The sequence below is a fragment of the Somniosus microcephalus genome, chromosome 2 (assembly GCF_052327205.1).
Source record: "Somniosus microcephalus isolate GS21.2 chromosome 2, FLI_Smic_1.0, whole genome shotgun sequence".
Classification (NCBI taxonomy): domain Eukaryota; kingdom Metazoa; phylum Chordata; class Chondrichthyes; order Squaliformes; family Somniosidae; genus Somniosus; species Somniosus microcephalus.
In genome coordinates this window covers 284,738,011-284,756,351 of record NC_140988.1, presented here as the reverse complement: position 1 = coordinate 284,756,351, position 18,341 = coordinate 284,738,011, and the positions used below count along the sequence as shown (strand labels likewise).

The following is an 18,341-nucleotide window of genomic DNA, read 5'->3' as shown; positions in this document are numbered from 1 at the left end:
TGGGGGCATGGAATCCCTTTCGGTTCCTGTACCTGGCAGAGTTGACATGCGGTGCCCGCAAAGCAATGTGCATGCACTCAATGGCACCCTGCATCATGGGGAAGCCTTCAATCCTAGCAAACCCTCGTGCTTGCTTCGCCTGCTTGTCTCTGGCAAGAGAGAATGAAATGAAGTTACAAAAAGAAAATACTGCAGATGCTGGAAAACTGAAATAAAAACAGAAAATGCTGGAGATACTCAGCAGGTCAGGCAGCATCTGTGAAGAGAGAAACAGTTAACGTTTCAGGTTGATGACCTTTCGTCAGAACTGGAAAAAAGCAGGAAATGGAACAGATTTTTAAGCAAGTGTAAGGGCTGGGAAAGGGGGGAGGGGATGAAACAACAAAAGGGAAGGTCTGTGATAGGATAAAAGGCAGGAGAGGTTAAGAGACATTAAGAGATATTCAAGGCAAAAGGAGATGGTAATGGGACAGGTTAAGAAACAAAGGATGGCTCTAGATGAAGTGTAAATTGCGCTGGCAGAATGAAAGACAGCTGCCATGTGGGAGAGAAGAACAGAACAAAAAAGTGTGAATAAAATGCCGAGGTTATGATCTGAAATTGTTGAACTCTATGTTGAGTCCAGAGGCTGTAAAGTGCCTAATTGAAAGATGAGGTGCTGTTCCTCGAGCTTACGCTGAGCTTCAGTGGAACAATGCAAGAGGCCGGACGGTGAGGCCTGAGTGGGACTGGAGCGGAGAATTAAAGTGACAGGCGACCGAAAGCTCGGGGTCCCCCTTACGGACTGAACGGAGGTGTTCCGCAAAGCGATCACCCAATCTGTGTTTCGTCTCCCCAATGTAGAGGAGACCACATCGTGAGCAGCGAATACAGTATATTAAATTGCAAGAAGTACAAGTAAATCGCTGTTTCACCTGGAAGGGGTGTTTGGGGCACTGGACAGTGGGAAGGGGGGAGGAATAAGGGCATGTGTTGCATCTCCTGCACTTGCACGGGAAGGTGCCAGGCAAAGGGGAAGGGGCGTTGGGGGTGATTGAGGAGTGGACCAGGGTGTCGCGGAGGGAGCAGTCCCTTTGGAATGCTGAAAGGGGAGGCGAGGGGAAGATGTGTCTGGTGGTGGGATCACGCTGGAGGTGGCGGAAATGGCAGAGGATGATCCGTTGAATGTGGAGGCTGGTGGGGTGAAAGATGAGGACAAGGGGAATTCTATCGTGGTTCCGGGAGGGAGGGGCAGGGGTGAGGGCAGAAGTGCGGGAGATAGAACGGACATGGTCAAGGACCGTGTCAACCACAGTAGAGGGGAATCCTCGGTTGAGGAAAATGGAAGACATGTTGGAGGCACTGGTATGGAAGGTGGCATCGTCAGAGCAGATGCGGCGGAGACGGAGAAACTGGGAGAATGGAATAGAGTCCTTACAGGAAGCGAGGTGGGAGGAAGTGTAGTCCAGGTAGCTGTGGGAGTCAGTGGGCTTGTAGTGAATGTTTGTCAATAACCTATCCCCAGAGATGGAGACGGAGAAGTCGAGGAAGGTGAGTGAAGAGTCGGAGATGGACCATGTGAAGGTGAGGGAAGGGTGGAAATTGGAAGCAAAGTGAATGAAATTATCTAGTTCAGGGCAAGAGCAGGAAACGGCACGGATACAGTCATCAATGTACCGGAAAAAGAGGTGAGGCAAGCGTCGTCTGCATACTGTAATTCGACGACAGAGGATGGGACGATCTTGGATCTAGACTGGAGGCGACGGAGGTTGAACAGTTTCCTGTTTGTTCTGTAAAGAGCGTTGGTGCGATGACACAACCTTGCTTGACCCCAGTCCGTACGTGAATTGGGTCTGTGGTGGAACCATTGGTCAGGATCATGGCTTACATGTCGTCGTGAAGCAGGCGGAGGGCAGCGGAATTTGAGGAGGACACTCCATAATCCCTCACGGTTGACAGTGTCGAAGGCCTTTGTGAGATCAAAGAGGGCCATGTACAGTGGTTGGTGCTGTTCCCTGCATTTCTCTTGTAATTGACGCACGGTGAAGGTCATGTCCGTTGTGCCTCTTAGTGGCACTGACTGCCTCTCTGTCCTTGATGAGTACCTCTCCGTTCTTGGCCCGCAGTGTGGTAGGACCTTGGGTGCTTAGGCCGTAGATGGTCTTGACTGCGCTAGTGAATCCACGCACATCGTGGTTGTCGACTAGCTGCTGGATCTCCTGCGCTTTCTCCACCCACCATCTGTTCTTTAGGTCACGAGTTTTTTGTTGGACCTCTGCCTTCAGGAGTCTGTAGAGCTGCTTTCCTGCTCTCGAGTTGTGTTGCTGTTTCCAGATCAGGAATGCCTTGCGCTTGCGGCTTATTAGCTCCTGGATCTTCTGGTCGTTCTCGTCGAACCAATCTTGGTGTTTCCTGGTCGAGTGACCGAGCGTCTCTTCACAGGTGCTGATTATGGAGGCCTCGAGTGCATCATGGAACTACGGGATTGTTGTAAAAACCCATCTTGTTTATTAATGTCCTTTAGGGGAGAAAACCTGCCATCCTTACCCGGTCTGGCCTATATGCGGCTTCAGACCCACAGCAATGTGGTTGACTCTTAACTGCCTTCTGAAATGGCCTAGCAAGCCACTCAGTTTAGGGATGAGCAATAAATGCTGGTTTTGCCAGCAAAGCCCACACCCCTGAACAAATATAAAAAAAAAAATAAAAAAAATTGTTCCTCGCTGAGGTTCAGGTAGGAGAATTGCTCCCTGAACACCCTGGGCGGATATGGCCTCCTGCTGAAAGCCCTTCTGCCCTTCCTCTTCAAGCAGTCTGTCCTGCTCTGTGTGGCCTCTGCTCATTCTCCTATTCCAAGAGGAAGGCCGACTAGTGCAATCATGTCTGGGAGCAAATGATCCTTCCAGTCTGCAGCAGGATACACTGAGTGGAAATTTAAAAAGTCAAAGAAAAATGAGAAGGCAAAAGTGCAGGGTAGCGACAGGGGTTATGATGACCAGAATGTGACCAGAAGGGACAGAGCGTATACACAAGAGTGCATCAGAAAGAGGGGCCAGAGTAGGGAAAAATGGTAAAAAGACAAAATTGAAAGCTCTTTATCTGAACGCACACAGTATTCATTACAAGATAGATGAGTTGACAGCACAAATAGAAATAAATGGGTATGATCTGAGAGCCATTACAGAGACATGGTTGCAAGGTGACCAAGGCTGGGAACTGAATATTCAGGGGTATTTGCCATTTCATAAGGATAGGCAGAAAGGAAAAGGAGGTGGTGTAGCTTTGTTAATAAAGGATGAGATCAGTGCAGTAATGAGAAATGATATTGGCCTAGAAGATCAAGACGTAGAATTGGTTTGGGTGGAGATAAGAAATAATAAGGGTAAAAAGTCACTGGTGGGAGTGGTCTACAGCCCCCAAACAGTAGCCACACTTTAGGACAGAGAATAAATCAAGAAATAATAGGGGCTTGTAAAAAAGGTATGGCTATAATCATGGGAGATTTTAATCTTCATATTGATTGGACAAAGCAAATTGGCAAAGGTAGACTTAAGGAAGAGTTCTTGGAGTGTATACGGGATGGTTTCTTGGAACAATATGTTGTGGAATCAACCAGGGAGAAGTCTATTTTAGATCTGGTAATTTGTAACGAGGCTGGATTAATTAATGATCTCTAAGTGAAGGATCCTCTTCGGAAGAGTGATCATAGCATGGTAGAATTTCAAATTCAGTTTGAGGGTGAGAAAGCTAGGTCTCAAACTAGTGCCCTGAACTTAAACAAAGGTAATTACAAAGGTATGAAGGCAGACTTGGTTAAAGTGGTCTGGGAAAATATATTACAGGGTAAGACTGTAGAAAAGTGGCAAACATTTAAGGAGATATTTCATAACTCTCAGCAAAGATATATTCCAGTGAGAAAGAAAGACTCTCTACGAGCAGGATGAACCATCTGTGGCTCACTAAGGAAGTTAAGGAGGGTATCAAATTGAAAACAAAAGCATACAATGTTGCGAAGAATAGTGGAAGGCCAGAGGATTGGGAAATTTTTAAGAACCAGCAAAGGACGACTAAAAATATGATAGCGAGAAGATAGCTTATGTGAGTAAGCTAGCAAGAAATATAAAAACAGACAGTAAGAGCTTCTACAGGTATATAAAAAGGAAGAGAGTAGCTAAAGTAAACGTTGGTCCCCTAGAGGATGAGTCTGGGGAATTAATGGGAAACAGGGAAATGGCAGAAACTTTGAACAAATATTTTGTATCGGTCTTCACGGTAGACACTAAAAGCATCCCAATAATGGATAATCAAGGGGTTATTGGGGTGGCGGGGGGGGGGGGGAGAAACTTAAAACAATCACTATCACTAGAGAGAAAGTACTAGGCAAACTAATGGGACTATAGGTGGACAAGTCCCCCTGGACCTGATGGCCTGCATCCTAGAGTCTTAAAAGAGGTGGCTGCAGAGATAGTGGATGCATTGGTTGTAATCTACCAAAATTCCCTGGATTCTGGAGAGGTCCCAGCGGACTGGAAAACCACAAATGTAACACCCTTATTTAAGAAAGGAGGGAGACAGAAAGCAGGCAACTATTGACCAGTTAGCCTAACATCTGTCGTTGGGGAAAATGCTGGAGTCCATCATTAAGGAAGTGATAGCAGGACATTTAGAAAATCATAATGTAGTCAAGCAGAGTCAGCATGGTTTTATGAAAGGGAAATCCTGTTTGACACATTTGCTGGAGCTCTTTGAGGATGTAACGAGCAGGGTGGATAAAGGGGAACCAGTAGATGTCGTGCATTTGGATTTCTAGAAGGCATTTGATAAGGTGCCACATAAAATGTTACTGCACAAGATAAGAGCTCATGGGGTTGGGGGTAATATATTAGCATGGATAGAGGATTGGCTAACTAACAGAAAACAAAGAGTCGGGATAAATGGGTAATTTTCAGGTTGGCAAACTGTAACTAGTGGGGTGCTGCAGGGATCAGTGCTGTGGCCTCAACTATTTACAATCTATATTAATGACTTGCATGAAGGGACTAAGTGTAATGTAGCCAAATTTGCTGATGATACAAAGATAGGTGGGAAAGCAAATTGTGTGGAGGATGCAAAGAATCTCCAAAGGGATGTAGATTGGCTAAGTGAGTGGGCAAAAATCTGACAGATGGAGTTTAATGTGGGAAAATGTGAGGTTATCCACTTTGGTAGGAAAAATAAAAAAGCAAATTATTATTTAAATGGGGAGAGATTACAAAATGCTGAGGTACAGAGGGATCTGGGGGTCCTTGTACATGAATCACAAAGTTAGCATGCAGGTACAGCAAGTAATTAGGAAGGCAAATTGAATGTTAGCCTTTATTGAAAAGGGAATGGAGTATAAAAGTAGGGAAGTCCTGTTACAACTGTACAGGGTGTTGGTGAGACCACACCTGGAGTACTGCGTACAGTTTTGGTATCCTTATTTAAGTAAGGATATACTTGCATTGGAGGCAGTTCAGAGAAGGTTCACGAGGTTGAATCCGGAGATGAAGGGGTTGTCTTATGAAGAAAGGTTGAGCAGGTTGGGCCTATACTCATTGGAGTTTAGAAGACTGAGAGGGGATCTTATTGAAACATCTAAGATTCTGAAGGGGCTTGACAGGATAGATGCAGAGAGGATGTTTCCCTCATGGGGAATCTAGAACTAGGGGGCATAATTTCAGAATAAGGGGGCACCCTTTTAAATTGGAAATGAGGAGGAATTTCCTCTGAGGGTCGTGAATCTTTGGAATTCTCTTCCCTAGAGAGCTGTGGCGGCTGGGTCATTGAATATATTCAAGGTTGAGATAGACAGATTTTTGAAAGGTAAGGGAGTCGAGTGTTATGGGGAGCGGGCAGGGAAGTGGAGTTGAGGCCAAGATCAGATCAGCCATGATCTTATTGAATGGCAGAGCAGGTCGAGGGGCCAAATGACCTACTCCTGCTCTTACCTCTTATGTTCTTATATAGCTAACGTCTCCCAGTTTGCCGTCCATCGCTGCATCCAAGAGGTCACATAGGCTCTCTACTCCAGGAGAATGGACTTAATTGTCTTATTTCTGAAGAGAGAAGGAGGAGAAGCGCGCATGTGGCTATGCCAGGATAACTGGCTTCCCCATAGTGCAGGACGCCATTGACTGCACACACTGGCTTTGCAGGGACAGTGTACCAATCCTGATGTTTCGTAAGCGTAAAAGCTACCACTCAGTTAACGTGCAGTTGCTGTGTGGCCACGCCCAGCACATCATGCTGATGAATGCCCGCTATCATAACTGCTGCCAAGCTACCTTCATATTTTTAAAATTTGTTCATGGGATGTGGGCGTCGCTGGCAATGCCAGCATTTATTGCCCATCCCTAGTTGCCCTTGAGAAGGTGGTGGTGAGCCGCCGCCTTGAACCGCTGCAGTCCGTGTGGTGATGGTACTCTCACAGTGCTGTTAGGTAGGGAGTTTCAGGATTTTGACCCAGCGACGATGAAGGATCGGCGATATACCTCCTAAATCAGGATGGTGTGTGACTTGGAGGGGAACTTGGAGGTGGTGGTGTTCCCATGCACCTGCTGCTCTTTTCCTTCTAGGTGGAAGAGGTCGTGGGTTTGGGAGGTGCTGCCGAAGAAGCCTTGGTGAGTTGCTGCAGTGCATCTTGTAGATGGTACACACTGCAGCCACGGTACGCCGGTGGTGGAAGGAGTGAATGTTTAAGGTGGTGGATGGGGTGCCAATCAAGTGGGCTGCTTTGTCCTGGATGGTGTTGAGCTTCTTGAGTGTTACTGGAGCTGCACTCATCCAGGCAAGTGGAGAGTATTCCATCACACTCCTTACTTGTGCCTTGTAGATGGTGGAAAGGCTTTAGGGAGTCAGGAGGTGAGACACTCGCTGCAGAATACCTAGCCTCTGACCTGCTCTTGTTGCCACAGTATTTATGTGGCTGGTCCAGTTAAGTTAATGGTGACCCCCAGGATGTTGATAGTGGGGGATTCGGCAATGGTGATGCCATTGAATCTCAAGGGGAGGTGGTTAGACTCTCGCTTGTTGGAGATAGTCATTGCCTGGCACTTGTGTGGCGCGAATGTTACCTGCCACTTATCAGCCCAAGCCTGAACGTCGCTTCATTATCTGTAGAGTTGCGAATGGCGCTGAACACTGTGCAGTCATCAGCGAACAACCCCATTTCTGACCTTATGTTGGAGGGAAGGTCACTGATGAAGCAGCTGAAGATGGTTGGGCCTAGGCACTGCCCTGAGGAACACCTGCAGCGATGTCCTGAGGCTGTGATGATTGACCTTGAAGCACCACAACTATCTTCCTTTGTGCTAGGTGTGACTCTAGCCAGTGGAGCGTTTTCCCCTGGATTCCCATTGACTTCAGTTTTACTAGGGCTCCTCGATGCCAGACTCGGTCAAATGCTGCCTTGATGTCAAGGGCAGTCGCTCTCACCTCACCTCTGGAATTCAGCTCCTTTGTTCATGCTTGGACCAAGGCCGTAATGAGGTCGGGAGCCGAGTGGTCTTAGCGGAACCCAAACTGGGCATCAGTCCTTATTCATCAGCTGAGGGAGGGCGGTAGGTGGTCATCAGCAGAAGTTTTCCTTTCCCATGCTTGACCTGAAGTCATGAGACTTCATGGGGTCTGGAGTCAATGTTGTGTACTCCCAGGCCCACTTCTTCCTGACTGTATGCCACTGTGCCGCCACCCTGGTGGATCAATCCTACTCGTGGGACAGGGCATACCCAAGGATGGTGATGGAGGAGTTTGGGAGACATTGGCTGAAAAGTATGATTCTCTGAGTATAACTATGTGAGGCTGTTGTTTGACTAGTCCCAGATGTTGGTGAGGACGACTTTGCAGGGTCGACTGGGCTAGGTGTGCCGTTGTCGTGTCCATAGCCGGTGCCGAGGTCGATGCTGGGTGGTCCATCCGGTTTCATTCTTATTGTTGTGTTTCGTAACGGTTTGTTACAACTGAGTGACATGCTAGGCCATTTCAGAGGGCAGTTAATAGTCAACCACATTGCTGTGGGTCTGGAGCCACATATAGGTCAGACTGGGTAAGGACGGCAGATTTTCTTCCCTAAAGAACATTAGTGAACCAGATCGGTTTTTACAACAATCCAATAGGTTCATGGTCACCATTACTGCTACTAGCTTTTTATTCCAAATTTATTTAATTAACTGAATTTAAATTCCATAGCTGCCATGGTGAGATTTGAACTCGTGTCTCTGGATCGTTAGTCCAGGCCTTTGGATTACTCGTCCAGTAGCATTACCACTATGCTACCGTTCCAGCACAATTCTGGTGTGCCAGCAATCTTCCAGCCGCCACTTCAAACCTGCGGGTGTCTACATTGTGACAGGCTATCTGCTTTGCACCTGTCTGATGACTTCCTCTTCGCAACCCCACCACTCATGGCCAACACTCATACAATGACGGCCATGCTGCCATGAGGAGCATCATCGAGCAGACCATTGGGTTGCTCAAGCAGCTGTTCCACTGTCCTGACCGCTTGGGAGGAGCCCTCCAGTACACGCCGGAGCAGGTGTCCCATTTCGTGGTGGTCTGCTGCATGCTCCACAACTTGGCCATCATGAAGGCGCAACCCTTGTCACTCGGGGTTGTGGGATCACCTGAAGAGGAAGAGCAAGAGGTGGAAGGTTGGAGGCACGCAGCACATAGCAGTTCTGGACGGGCTGTCTGTGAGCGCCTCATCAGACTCCGATTTGACTGAAAGAAACCCCCGATCCCCGCTGCTCCTCAGTTCCCCATCGTACCATTCCTCTGTTATGGAACATTACCACGTCCTCCTGGGCACAAAGCTGATATGAGAGCCACGACAAAACACACATTCCAAACAAAATTCATAAATTGATTAAGTTCAAATCAAAATAACTATCAATTATTCACCCTTGTGCATTCCCTTGGTGTTTGTCTTTTGTGTGCCTTTTCCTACTCTAGTGCTCCTACGAAGTGCTCCCCTGGTGGCTGCAGCATGTCTGGTGGAATGCTGCTGACTTTCAGTGGGGGAGACTACAGATGGTCTTGCAGGACAACCTCGAGCCGCTCTGGGCCAAGAAGGCCCGGCTGTAGACTGCACCACCTCTGCATGACGGCAGCAGTCTGGGCTGGCTGGCTGATGGGCAGCAGCAAGGGCAATGTTGGAGTGGGAGTAGGAATGCTGTCATCTGGGAGAGGACGGCAGGTTCTTGCTCCACGGACCCACTACCACTACTTGGGGCGGTACCTCCGCATTCCTAGCAATCTGTTGGAGGACAGATTGCTGGCCTGCTGCGACACCCTGCAAACCCCTTTCGAGACGTAAACCCAGCGACGATGGCAGTAGTCTGAGCTTCCCCTGCAGCAGTGAGATGTTCGGTCACTTCCGCCTCTGCTGCAGTGGAATCTGTGAGATCGCCCGTCGCCCAGCATCGTGGTTGGGTCCACAAGTGTCCTAATGGAGTTGCCCATCATTTTCTATCCTAGAAATCATGGCCTCCAAGCTCTGCACAAAGCCCCGTGCAATGTTGGAGTCGGACTCCTCCACGCTCCTTGATGCTGACGGGGCTCTCTGGCAGGCTTGCCATTGCACCTAGCATTTCCGTGTGCATGCCCATCACTCTTCTAAAAGCCGCCGCATTGAGGTCGTCATCTGTGTCCTGTGGAGCAGAACCCGTGCGTGAACTCCCTCTGGGGAGCTTGCACCTGAGCTACCCTTTTCCCCCTAGCCTAGCTGCAGCCCACTTGTGCCCGGTGACTCACCATGTGCAGATCCTGCCTGTATACTACCCTCAAGTCAGCACAGTGCTTTTCTGCGCTGGTGTCTGCGAGTGTCCGATGCAGTGCCGGTGTCATCATCCCCTCTGCCTTCTACCTCTCCTTCCTCCTCTCAAGATGTTGAGGGGCAGGTTGTGCTGGTGGTAGTTCATGGATATCTGAAAGCAGAAAGGCACGGGTCGGGCTGTTGAGGGGACGCGGGGGAAAAGCAAGATAACCATACATACACCATCAGCAGCTAGTAAATGAGAAGAGATAGTGGGATGTGAGAAAAAGAATTTGGTATGAGCATATCCTCATCATCATCATCATCATCAGCAATGCTTTCAACTTCTCCGCTCACTACGGACGCTGACTGCCTCTTCAATCATTTGGAACACTGATTCCTCGAGGCCCATCAGGATGTGAATCCTCACTTGGCAGCCTCCCGTCTGTTGTTGCTCACGGCAGTAAGCTGTGCATGCAACCTTTGCATGCAAGAGAATGGGAAGTGTGTCATTGAGTGTAATGTGATGTGCCTGCCATGCTGAATAGTGGTCAGTGCACAAAGTATGTGATGTGGGTGTGAGTGTTGCAACAGTTGTAAATGTGTGAGGGTGAAGTGAAGCCATGAGTATGAGGTGTGAGTGGCGATAGCTAGAGATTGTTGGTAGGTGAGTGATAGGTGTGTGGTGCATTGAGCAGTGTGTGAGGCTTGCGGTGCAGATGGTTTGATATGGCATATGCTGAGCCTTCACTCACCTTGGTCAGCCGTATGAGGTCATTAAACTTATTTCGGCACTGGATCCATGTCCTGGGGACAATACTCATCGCTGTGACGGATTGTGCTTTCTCCTCCCAAATCCTTCTGATGATGACCTTTGATGGCCTCTTGCCCCCGTGCAGGTAAAGGATCATCGTTGTCGTCTTACCCCCAGGACGAAGACCTCCAGTGCAGCATCCGAGAACTGTCTTGCCCTTTCTCTAGGCTGTTGCGCCATTCGTTCTTCTCATCTGACAATGAGGTGCTTCTGTAACAAAGCACCTCCCGTTTAAGTAGTGCAGAGGGTCTAGGCCAAACTTTATTGGCCAGTAGACTGCACCCAATATTGGCCGCCCCATTGAGCACAAAGCCAATCAACAGCGCATTTAGCGCTGAGATCAGCGCTGCAATCGTGTTGATGAGCAGGCAGCATGAAACTGCCTGCACCACTTAGAGGCACAGGGAAATAGCGTAGGACGGTGCCCCTTCCCGTTTTCGGTCCTTAATCGAATTTCTAGGCCTGTGCCTTTTGAAATCGCCATTGGCTGCACTATATACAAGTAGTCCCAGTAAACTAAGAAGCATGGTCTGTGTTTTTGGCAAACATTATTTCATTAAAGGAGTAAGAAGATTCATATATATTGTGTAATTTTTAACGTTATCTTGCATGCAAATATTCTCCTTTCAGCAGGATTTGTGTTGTGTAGAATTTTAAACAAATTAGAAAATGCCAAAGGCATGTTTTCATGAATGGTGAACCTTTACCAAAATGGACATCACTTGATTTTTGCAATTTTTAGGTCCAGCAATGTTTTGGATGTAAATTCTGGGTTTCAAGTGGATGACTGGTTTTATGGTACATTTAACTTGAATGCAGACTAACTCATCATTTTACAGAGTGCGTGTGTTTTTGTAGATGGCTGGTACTTTGGATGCCCAAATATTTAGGTGCTAACTGAAGATGCCCAACTTCTCAATAAAAATTGGTCTAGCATTGTTCATTAAAAAGATGATTGGGTTTTTTGTAATTGAGCTTGATAATGAATTCCTCACTTAAACCCTGGATTCTTGCCAATCATACTGCTAGCCTCTAATCTTGGAAGAGAGATTGAAAAGACTGGTTCTATGAGCTGTCAAAGAATGACGGGGCTATGAAGACCTATTCAATTCCAGGGTACTGCAATCAACTCCTGATAATTTTGAAGTTCTTTTTGTGCTTGAAAAAAATTGGATTATCCAATAATTTGAACCAAACAATATAAATAACAAGTGGGAATCATAATGGTTGAAAAATTGAATTATCAGACAATCTGAATTGTGACCTTAAATTAAGCGTAGAAAGTATAGCTTGAAGACCACTTCTATCAACTAAGAGTTCTGCAGCAAAATTGTGGCTTTAATGCTACTGAGTCCAGCTAGTTCGTGTTACAATTACATTTTTTAGCCAGTTAGTTCCACATAATCTTGTGCTGAATATGTAGTTGTTCAGCTTTTCTTGGGAGAAGCTCAGTGGACCAATCTCGAGAGGTGATGATTAATTGCACAACCTGCTTTGTTTGTTTACATATTTATTACTAATGCATTGAATTAAGTATTCCTTGGAGTTAATGGTTTTTCTCTTTTTTTCCCCCTTCCCTCTGTCTTTTGTAGTTAAGAAAGCCAGTCTCAGCGGATCTCCAGGTAAGATTCATGCATTGGATTAAAAATATAATTTCTTGCTATGTTGTGTTTTGGTGCGATATTAAGATTGTAAAATGACACTAAATTGTTGAGTTTTTAAATCGAAGGGATGGTTTTTATCACCATGATAACTGAATTGCTGTGTTTCCATACTCATGTCTGGGATTGTAAGCTATTAAGTGTCCCTAGTTAAAAATGTGGTGCTAAAAGCAGGAATTTTACTTTCCTGGACTTCAAATTAAGGAATGGGCATTGTTGCAATTCTGACCAGCTAAACTGAATAGTTGAATTAATTTGTACAACAAAATCCCATGAAGATTAAAATCAAATTATGCATTTTTGGTAGCAATCGTAGTCGTGTTGCAAAACTATTAATTGTGTTCTAACCAGAATTGGAACCGTTTATTTGAAGAAGTGCTTGCTTTGTTTTATTAGGGAAATAAGTACAAAAATGCTTAAGTTGGGAAAAAAAGTCATTTTGTTTTCTGTGGTTAGGTACAGAATTACAGCTTTGTGTTTTTACTTTTAACATGGCCCTAAGTATGTCTTATTATCCTCCTAAGTCAAATGATCTCCAGAGGAAAATTCAGATTGTACACTGCATTCATAAGAACATAAGAAATAGGAGCAGGAGTAGGCCAATCGGCCCCTCGAGCCTGCTCCGCCATTCAATAAGATCATGGCTGATCTGATCCTAACCGCCAATCCACTATCACAGAACCATCTCCTGAATCTAACAGAATTAGACACACGAAATAGGAGCAGGATCAGGCTACACGGCCCCTGGGCCCGCTCCGCTACCCACAGGGCCATGACCGATCCGAACCTAGACTCATGTCCAAATTCCTGCCCGCTCCCCGTAACCCTTAATTCCCTTTACTTCTAGGAAACTGTCTATTTCTGTTTTAAATTTATGTAATGATGTAGCTTCTACAGCTTTTTGGGGCAGCATATTCCATGGACCTACCACCCTCTGAGTGAAGTAGTTCCTCCTCATCTCAGTCTTGCAAGAGCAGCCCCTTATTCTAAGACTATGCCCCCTAGTTCTAGTTTCACCCATCATCGGGAACATCCTCCCCGCATCCACCCGATCCAACCCCTTCACAATCTTGTATGTTTCAATAAGATCGCCTCTCATTCTTCTGAACACCAATGAGTAGAGTCCCAATCTACTCAACCTCTCCTCATATGTCCATCCCCTCATCCCCGGGATTAACTGAGTGAACCTTCTTTGTACTGACTCGAGAGCAAGTATGTCTTTTCTTAAGTATGGACACCAAAACTGTACGCAGTATTCCAGGTGCGGTCTCACCAATACCTTGTACAACTGAAGCAACACCTCCCTATTTTTATATTCTATCCCCCTAGCAATGAAAGCCAACATTCCATTGGCCTCCTTAATCACTTGCTGCACCTGCATACTAACCTTTTGAGTTTCGTGCACCAGGACCCCCAGACCCCTTTGTACTTCAGTACTTTCCAGTTTCTTGCCATTAAGATAATAACTTGCTCTACGATTTTTCCTGCCAAAGTGCATAACCTCACACTTTCCAGTATTGTATTCCATCTGCCAAATCTCTGCCCACTTACTTAGCCTGTCTATGTCCCCTTGCAGGTTTTTTATGTCCTCCTCACTCACTACTTTCCTTCCCATCTTAGTATCATCTGCAAACTTTGATATGTTACACTCGGTCCCCTCCTCCAAATCGTTAATATAGATTGTAAAGAGTTGGGGACCCAGCACTGACCCCTGTGGAACACCACTAGTTACTGATTGCCAGTCCGAGAATGAACCATTTATCCCAACTCTCTGCCTTCTGTTAGATAGCCAATCCTCTATCCATGCCAGAATATTACCCCCAATCCTGTGATTTTTTATCTTGAGCAATAATCTTTTGTGTGGCACCTTGTCAAATGCCTTTTGGAAGTCTAAATACACTACGTCCACTGGTTCCCCTTTATCCACCCTATATGTTACTTCCTCAAAGAACTCCAGTAAATTTGTCAAACATGACTTCCCCTTCATAAAACCATGCTGACTTTGTCCTATTAAATTATGATTATCCAAATGTCCTGTTACTGTCTCCTTAATAATGGACTCCAATATTTTACCTACCACAGATGTTAGGCTAACCGGTCTATAGTTTCCAGCCTTCTGTCTACTGCCCTTTTTAAATAAGGGCGTTACATTAGCAGTTTTCCAGTCTGCCGGGACCTTTGCTGAGTCCAGGGAGTTTTGGAAAATTAATACCAATGCATCCACAATCCCTACCGCCACTTCCCTCAAGACCCTAGGATGTAAGCCATCAGGTCCAGGTGATTTATCCGCCTTGAGTCCCATTATTTTATTCAAATGTGTCAATTTGTAGCTTTCTGTGAAGCTTTGCTTTGTTCAACTTCAAATTATGTTGGTGGCGAAGAGAAGGGAAAAAAACCCAAAAAGTTAATTTATTTCAAGTGGGGCTCAATCCAGTTGTAAACACTGACTGTTTACTTGAAATTAAGTTGACTGATCATCTGGTTGTAATAGAGTATTGGATCTCGCATAGTTTGGGACCCATAGTAGAGCTGATTCGATATGAGCTGTTGGAAGGAGCAGGCTCCAGCATTAGTATGTTCATGATCATCTTAGAAGCCCTTGATGGTTGAAATTACAACGAAATTACTTCCATGTATTCACGTTTTAAAGAAAAATTTGGTGGGCAGTCTTTTTTTGACATTTGCTGCATTTTCTTTGTGGTGGGCATCGTGCCAAATGGGTGGTGACCTCTGTATTACATAGAATTATATAGAATATACAGCACAAAATCAGGCTGCACGGTCCAGCTAGTCTGTGGTGTTTATACTTCACATTGATCTCCCCCCACCACCCCCCCCCCCCATTCCATCTGCTGTAGTATGGAGACTTGAACTGTGCACAGTACTCTTGAAAAGATTAATGATTGTGGCATAATTGCTACAAGTTTATAGTGTGATAATTTGTCGATGATTGCCATAAAACAACAGTTAGTACAGTATTTAGTTTCTGTACATAAATCGTCGCAGCCAGATATTTCAGCAGGACCTTACTGTTGACACTCACCATAGTTGTCTGTCACTTTATGACTCCCAATAGCGTGAGTGGTCTTGGAAAATAGAAATGCTGTGTGTTCTTGTGAGCATTTCACTTTGCAAACTAATTTTGTTCAAACAAACTGCTGTCAAATTGAACCTAAGTTGCTGGTACAACACATAAGTCACTTGGGCACTTTAGGTAACCAGGCTCCTAACTTGATCTAGCAGGTCGTAACAGACTAAAACTCTATACACACTGGTCTATAGGTACAGTCTGCATGTTGGATCTTTGCTTGTATTAAACTTTGTGAAGTGGCTAAGTTGGCTCTCCTATTTTAGTGCCCTAATCTGATTACTTTGTGTGTGCAAGTGGTAATTGGCCCTATTTTAATCGCCCCACCATTGGCGGCTGTGCTTTCAGCTGCCTAGGCCCTAAACTCTGGAATTCTCTCCCTAAACCTTTCTGCCTCTTGACTTCTCTCTCCTTTTAAGACACTCCTTAAAACCTACCTCTTTGACTAAGCTTTTTTTTTGTCATCTGCCCTAATATCTCCTTTATGTGGCTCGGTGTCAAATTTTGTTTGATAACACTTCTGTGAAGCGCCTTGGGATGTTTTACTACGTTAAAGGCGCTATATAAATGCAAGTTGTTATCGTCATCTTCATCTCCTAAATACGTCCTTGGAAAACACAAATGAAGAATAGTTCACCTGCCTTTTTGTCATGTTCTTCAGTTGAAGTTTAATCATCATTCACAAAGGTCTTCACCTCCTGTATCTTTCGACCAATTTTAAGTGTCGTGTCTCGTCCTTTGTCAGAATTCACCTTCAGCTCTATGCCAGAGGTTGTATTTATATAGCGAGTGGGGAAAAGTTACGCTACCTCTGAAAGGGACAGCTTCTTAAAGGGAAGTGTCCCTAGAAGATTTTCTCCATGATATAAATGCAGTTCAAGTGAAATACCCATCTTGAGTATGATTTTTCTTCATTCAAACTGCTAATCAACATGACTGATTTGGGCAGAACTGAGGCCTCTGATGATGGCTTACTCTTTGAATTGTCGAAATATTTATATCAATTTTATCATTCTTAAAAGTATCAGGAAAAGTGAAGGAAAATGTAAACAAAACTATTCAACCATTAGTGAAAAAAGCTACTTGATGCTATTCATTTGGGAATGGACTGATGGAATTTCCAAGACAGCTTTTCATATAGATGTCCATGCTGTCCTATTTCAAGTCAATCCAAATAGACATCAGCAAATGACTCCTGTTGTATTCATGTACAAGTGAATGACTGCTGAATAATAGTCTGAGACAGCTTACTGTGAATAATTTCAGTAAGGTTTACAGAAGGTGACATGTGAGATTGAATTATGTAAAAGAAAAGAAGACATTTTGAGGAGTGACTCCAGCATTAATAGTTTTATATCAATTGGCTAAGAATGAGGAGTTTCCCTGTTTTTGTTAAATTGTTGGACCAAATACAGTAATGAGATTAAATTGTGTTCTTCTGCTACATGTTGTTCTGTCTAACTGTATGTATTACTTTCTCAGACATTTACTTACAATAAAGTTAGTGATTTAATTTTACTTTTTATAATTCTAATTTCAGCCACTAAAATCTTGAATGAAAGGTAAATGGCTGTCAGATACATTGGGGTCGATTTTCCCGAAACTGTCGGGAAGAAGGCGGGACTACAACTTTCGGGTTTTAGTCCCGCCTACATTGACGTCCGGCCAATCCGCGTGATTTTCCCTTGATTGACCTTGTTGAGCCCGCCCAGCGGGCTCAGCAGGCCAATTAAGGGCCACCCGGCAACAGGTGACGTCACAGACTGCAGTTTCATCTGTCAAGAGTTCTTGACAGATGAAATACCAGCATTTCACAGCTGTTTCAAGCTGTGAAACACTGACAGTCTGAGTTCTGACATGAGTCCTTCTGCACAGACTCAGTTAGAACTCACATCGGCACTCAAAGCTGAAGGCTGTCACTTTTCACAGATCGCAGCCGTTCAGCTTTAAGTGCTGGCTGAATGATGGGCTCCCAACGGCTACAGGAAGAAAGGCTGTGAAGGTAAGTAAAAGTTCTTTACACACTTTAGACACACCAAACACACTTACCTTTGCACTCATGCACCCATCACTCACCTGAGCGCCGACATCGCGACCCCTCCAACTCCTTCAACCCGACGGTCTGCCTGCTCTAACCTGGCGTGGTTTGGAGCTGTCGGGAAACCCAAACGAAACCCCTCAAAATAGGGATTAGGCTTAAAAACTGCACTAATTGGCACTAATCCCTTCCCGCCTGGGGTTGGCAGGTCCCAGTGTGGGGTGGGTACCCGCTGCCTCTGAAAGTTGCGTGAAGCGGGGTTTTGGGCGGGATGGTGTCGGGACCCCCGAAATCGGGATTTCCCCCGCCACATGCCTGAAACCCCGCCTGACTGCTCCACGAAAATCGACCCCATTGTGTGTTTATTTTGGCAATATGTTAGTGTTGTTACAAAAACAGTCCTCTGGTTCGACCAGCACTCAATTGAGTTAGCATTTGTCATGTTATAAATATGGTAAAATCAATTTGCATCAAATCCCTGTCTGCTTATAAGAAGGTCTTTTGTAAGTGCATGGTTTGGGGAGGAGCCAGGACTGATTTTCAGACTTGCAGTACACACAGCACTTGATGTGCAAAATTAATTCTACACAAATATGCATACAGCTTTCTTTTTCAAATGCACTCTGAGGATATTCTGCAATAGTTGGACTAAATCTGTCCTACTGTGTGTGAAGTTTGCTCTTTAAATTGATTATATATCCCCACATTCAGAAATTAATCCCCGACCCTGAGAATGCTGGCGGTAACAACCTTCTCTTCACGTCACCACTCCCCCTCCCCACCCCCACTGCCAGTGGGAATTCTTGATTAGAAGTTTTTGCTCACTGTGACCAGTGCTGTCAATCACAGCAACAATGCCAATAGATAGGAGCAGTGCCTTGCAGGAGAGGAGAAGGAGATGGTAAGTGAAGTGGCAGAAAAGGCAATCGTTGCACAGTGGGGAGGAAAGGGGAATTAAAGAGTGAGTGCATGCCCCCATATCTCCCTGG

At 45.4% G+C, this 18,341-nt stretch overlaps 1 protein-coding gene across 11 annotated transcripts in view; it reads left to right on the top strand.

Moving 5' to 3' along the window:
- The window catches only part of unc13bb (unc-13 homolog Bb (C. elegans)), an 807,248-nt gene that overhangs the window by 67,909 nt on the left and 720,998 nt on the right, over positions 1-18,341 (top strand). For all 11 annotated transcript variants that reach the window (XR_015074481.1, XM_085972924.1, XM_085972914.1 and 8 more), the window contains exon 2: positions 12,158-12,187. Coding sequence is in view for 10 of the 11 variants with exons in the window: in XM_085972924.1 (XP_085829050.1) it covers positions 12,158-12,187 (30 nt within the window). In the remaining variant the exon portion in view is untranslated. The remainder of the gene's footprint in view (positions 1-12,157; positions 12,188-18,341) is intronic.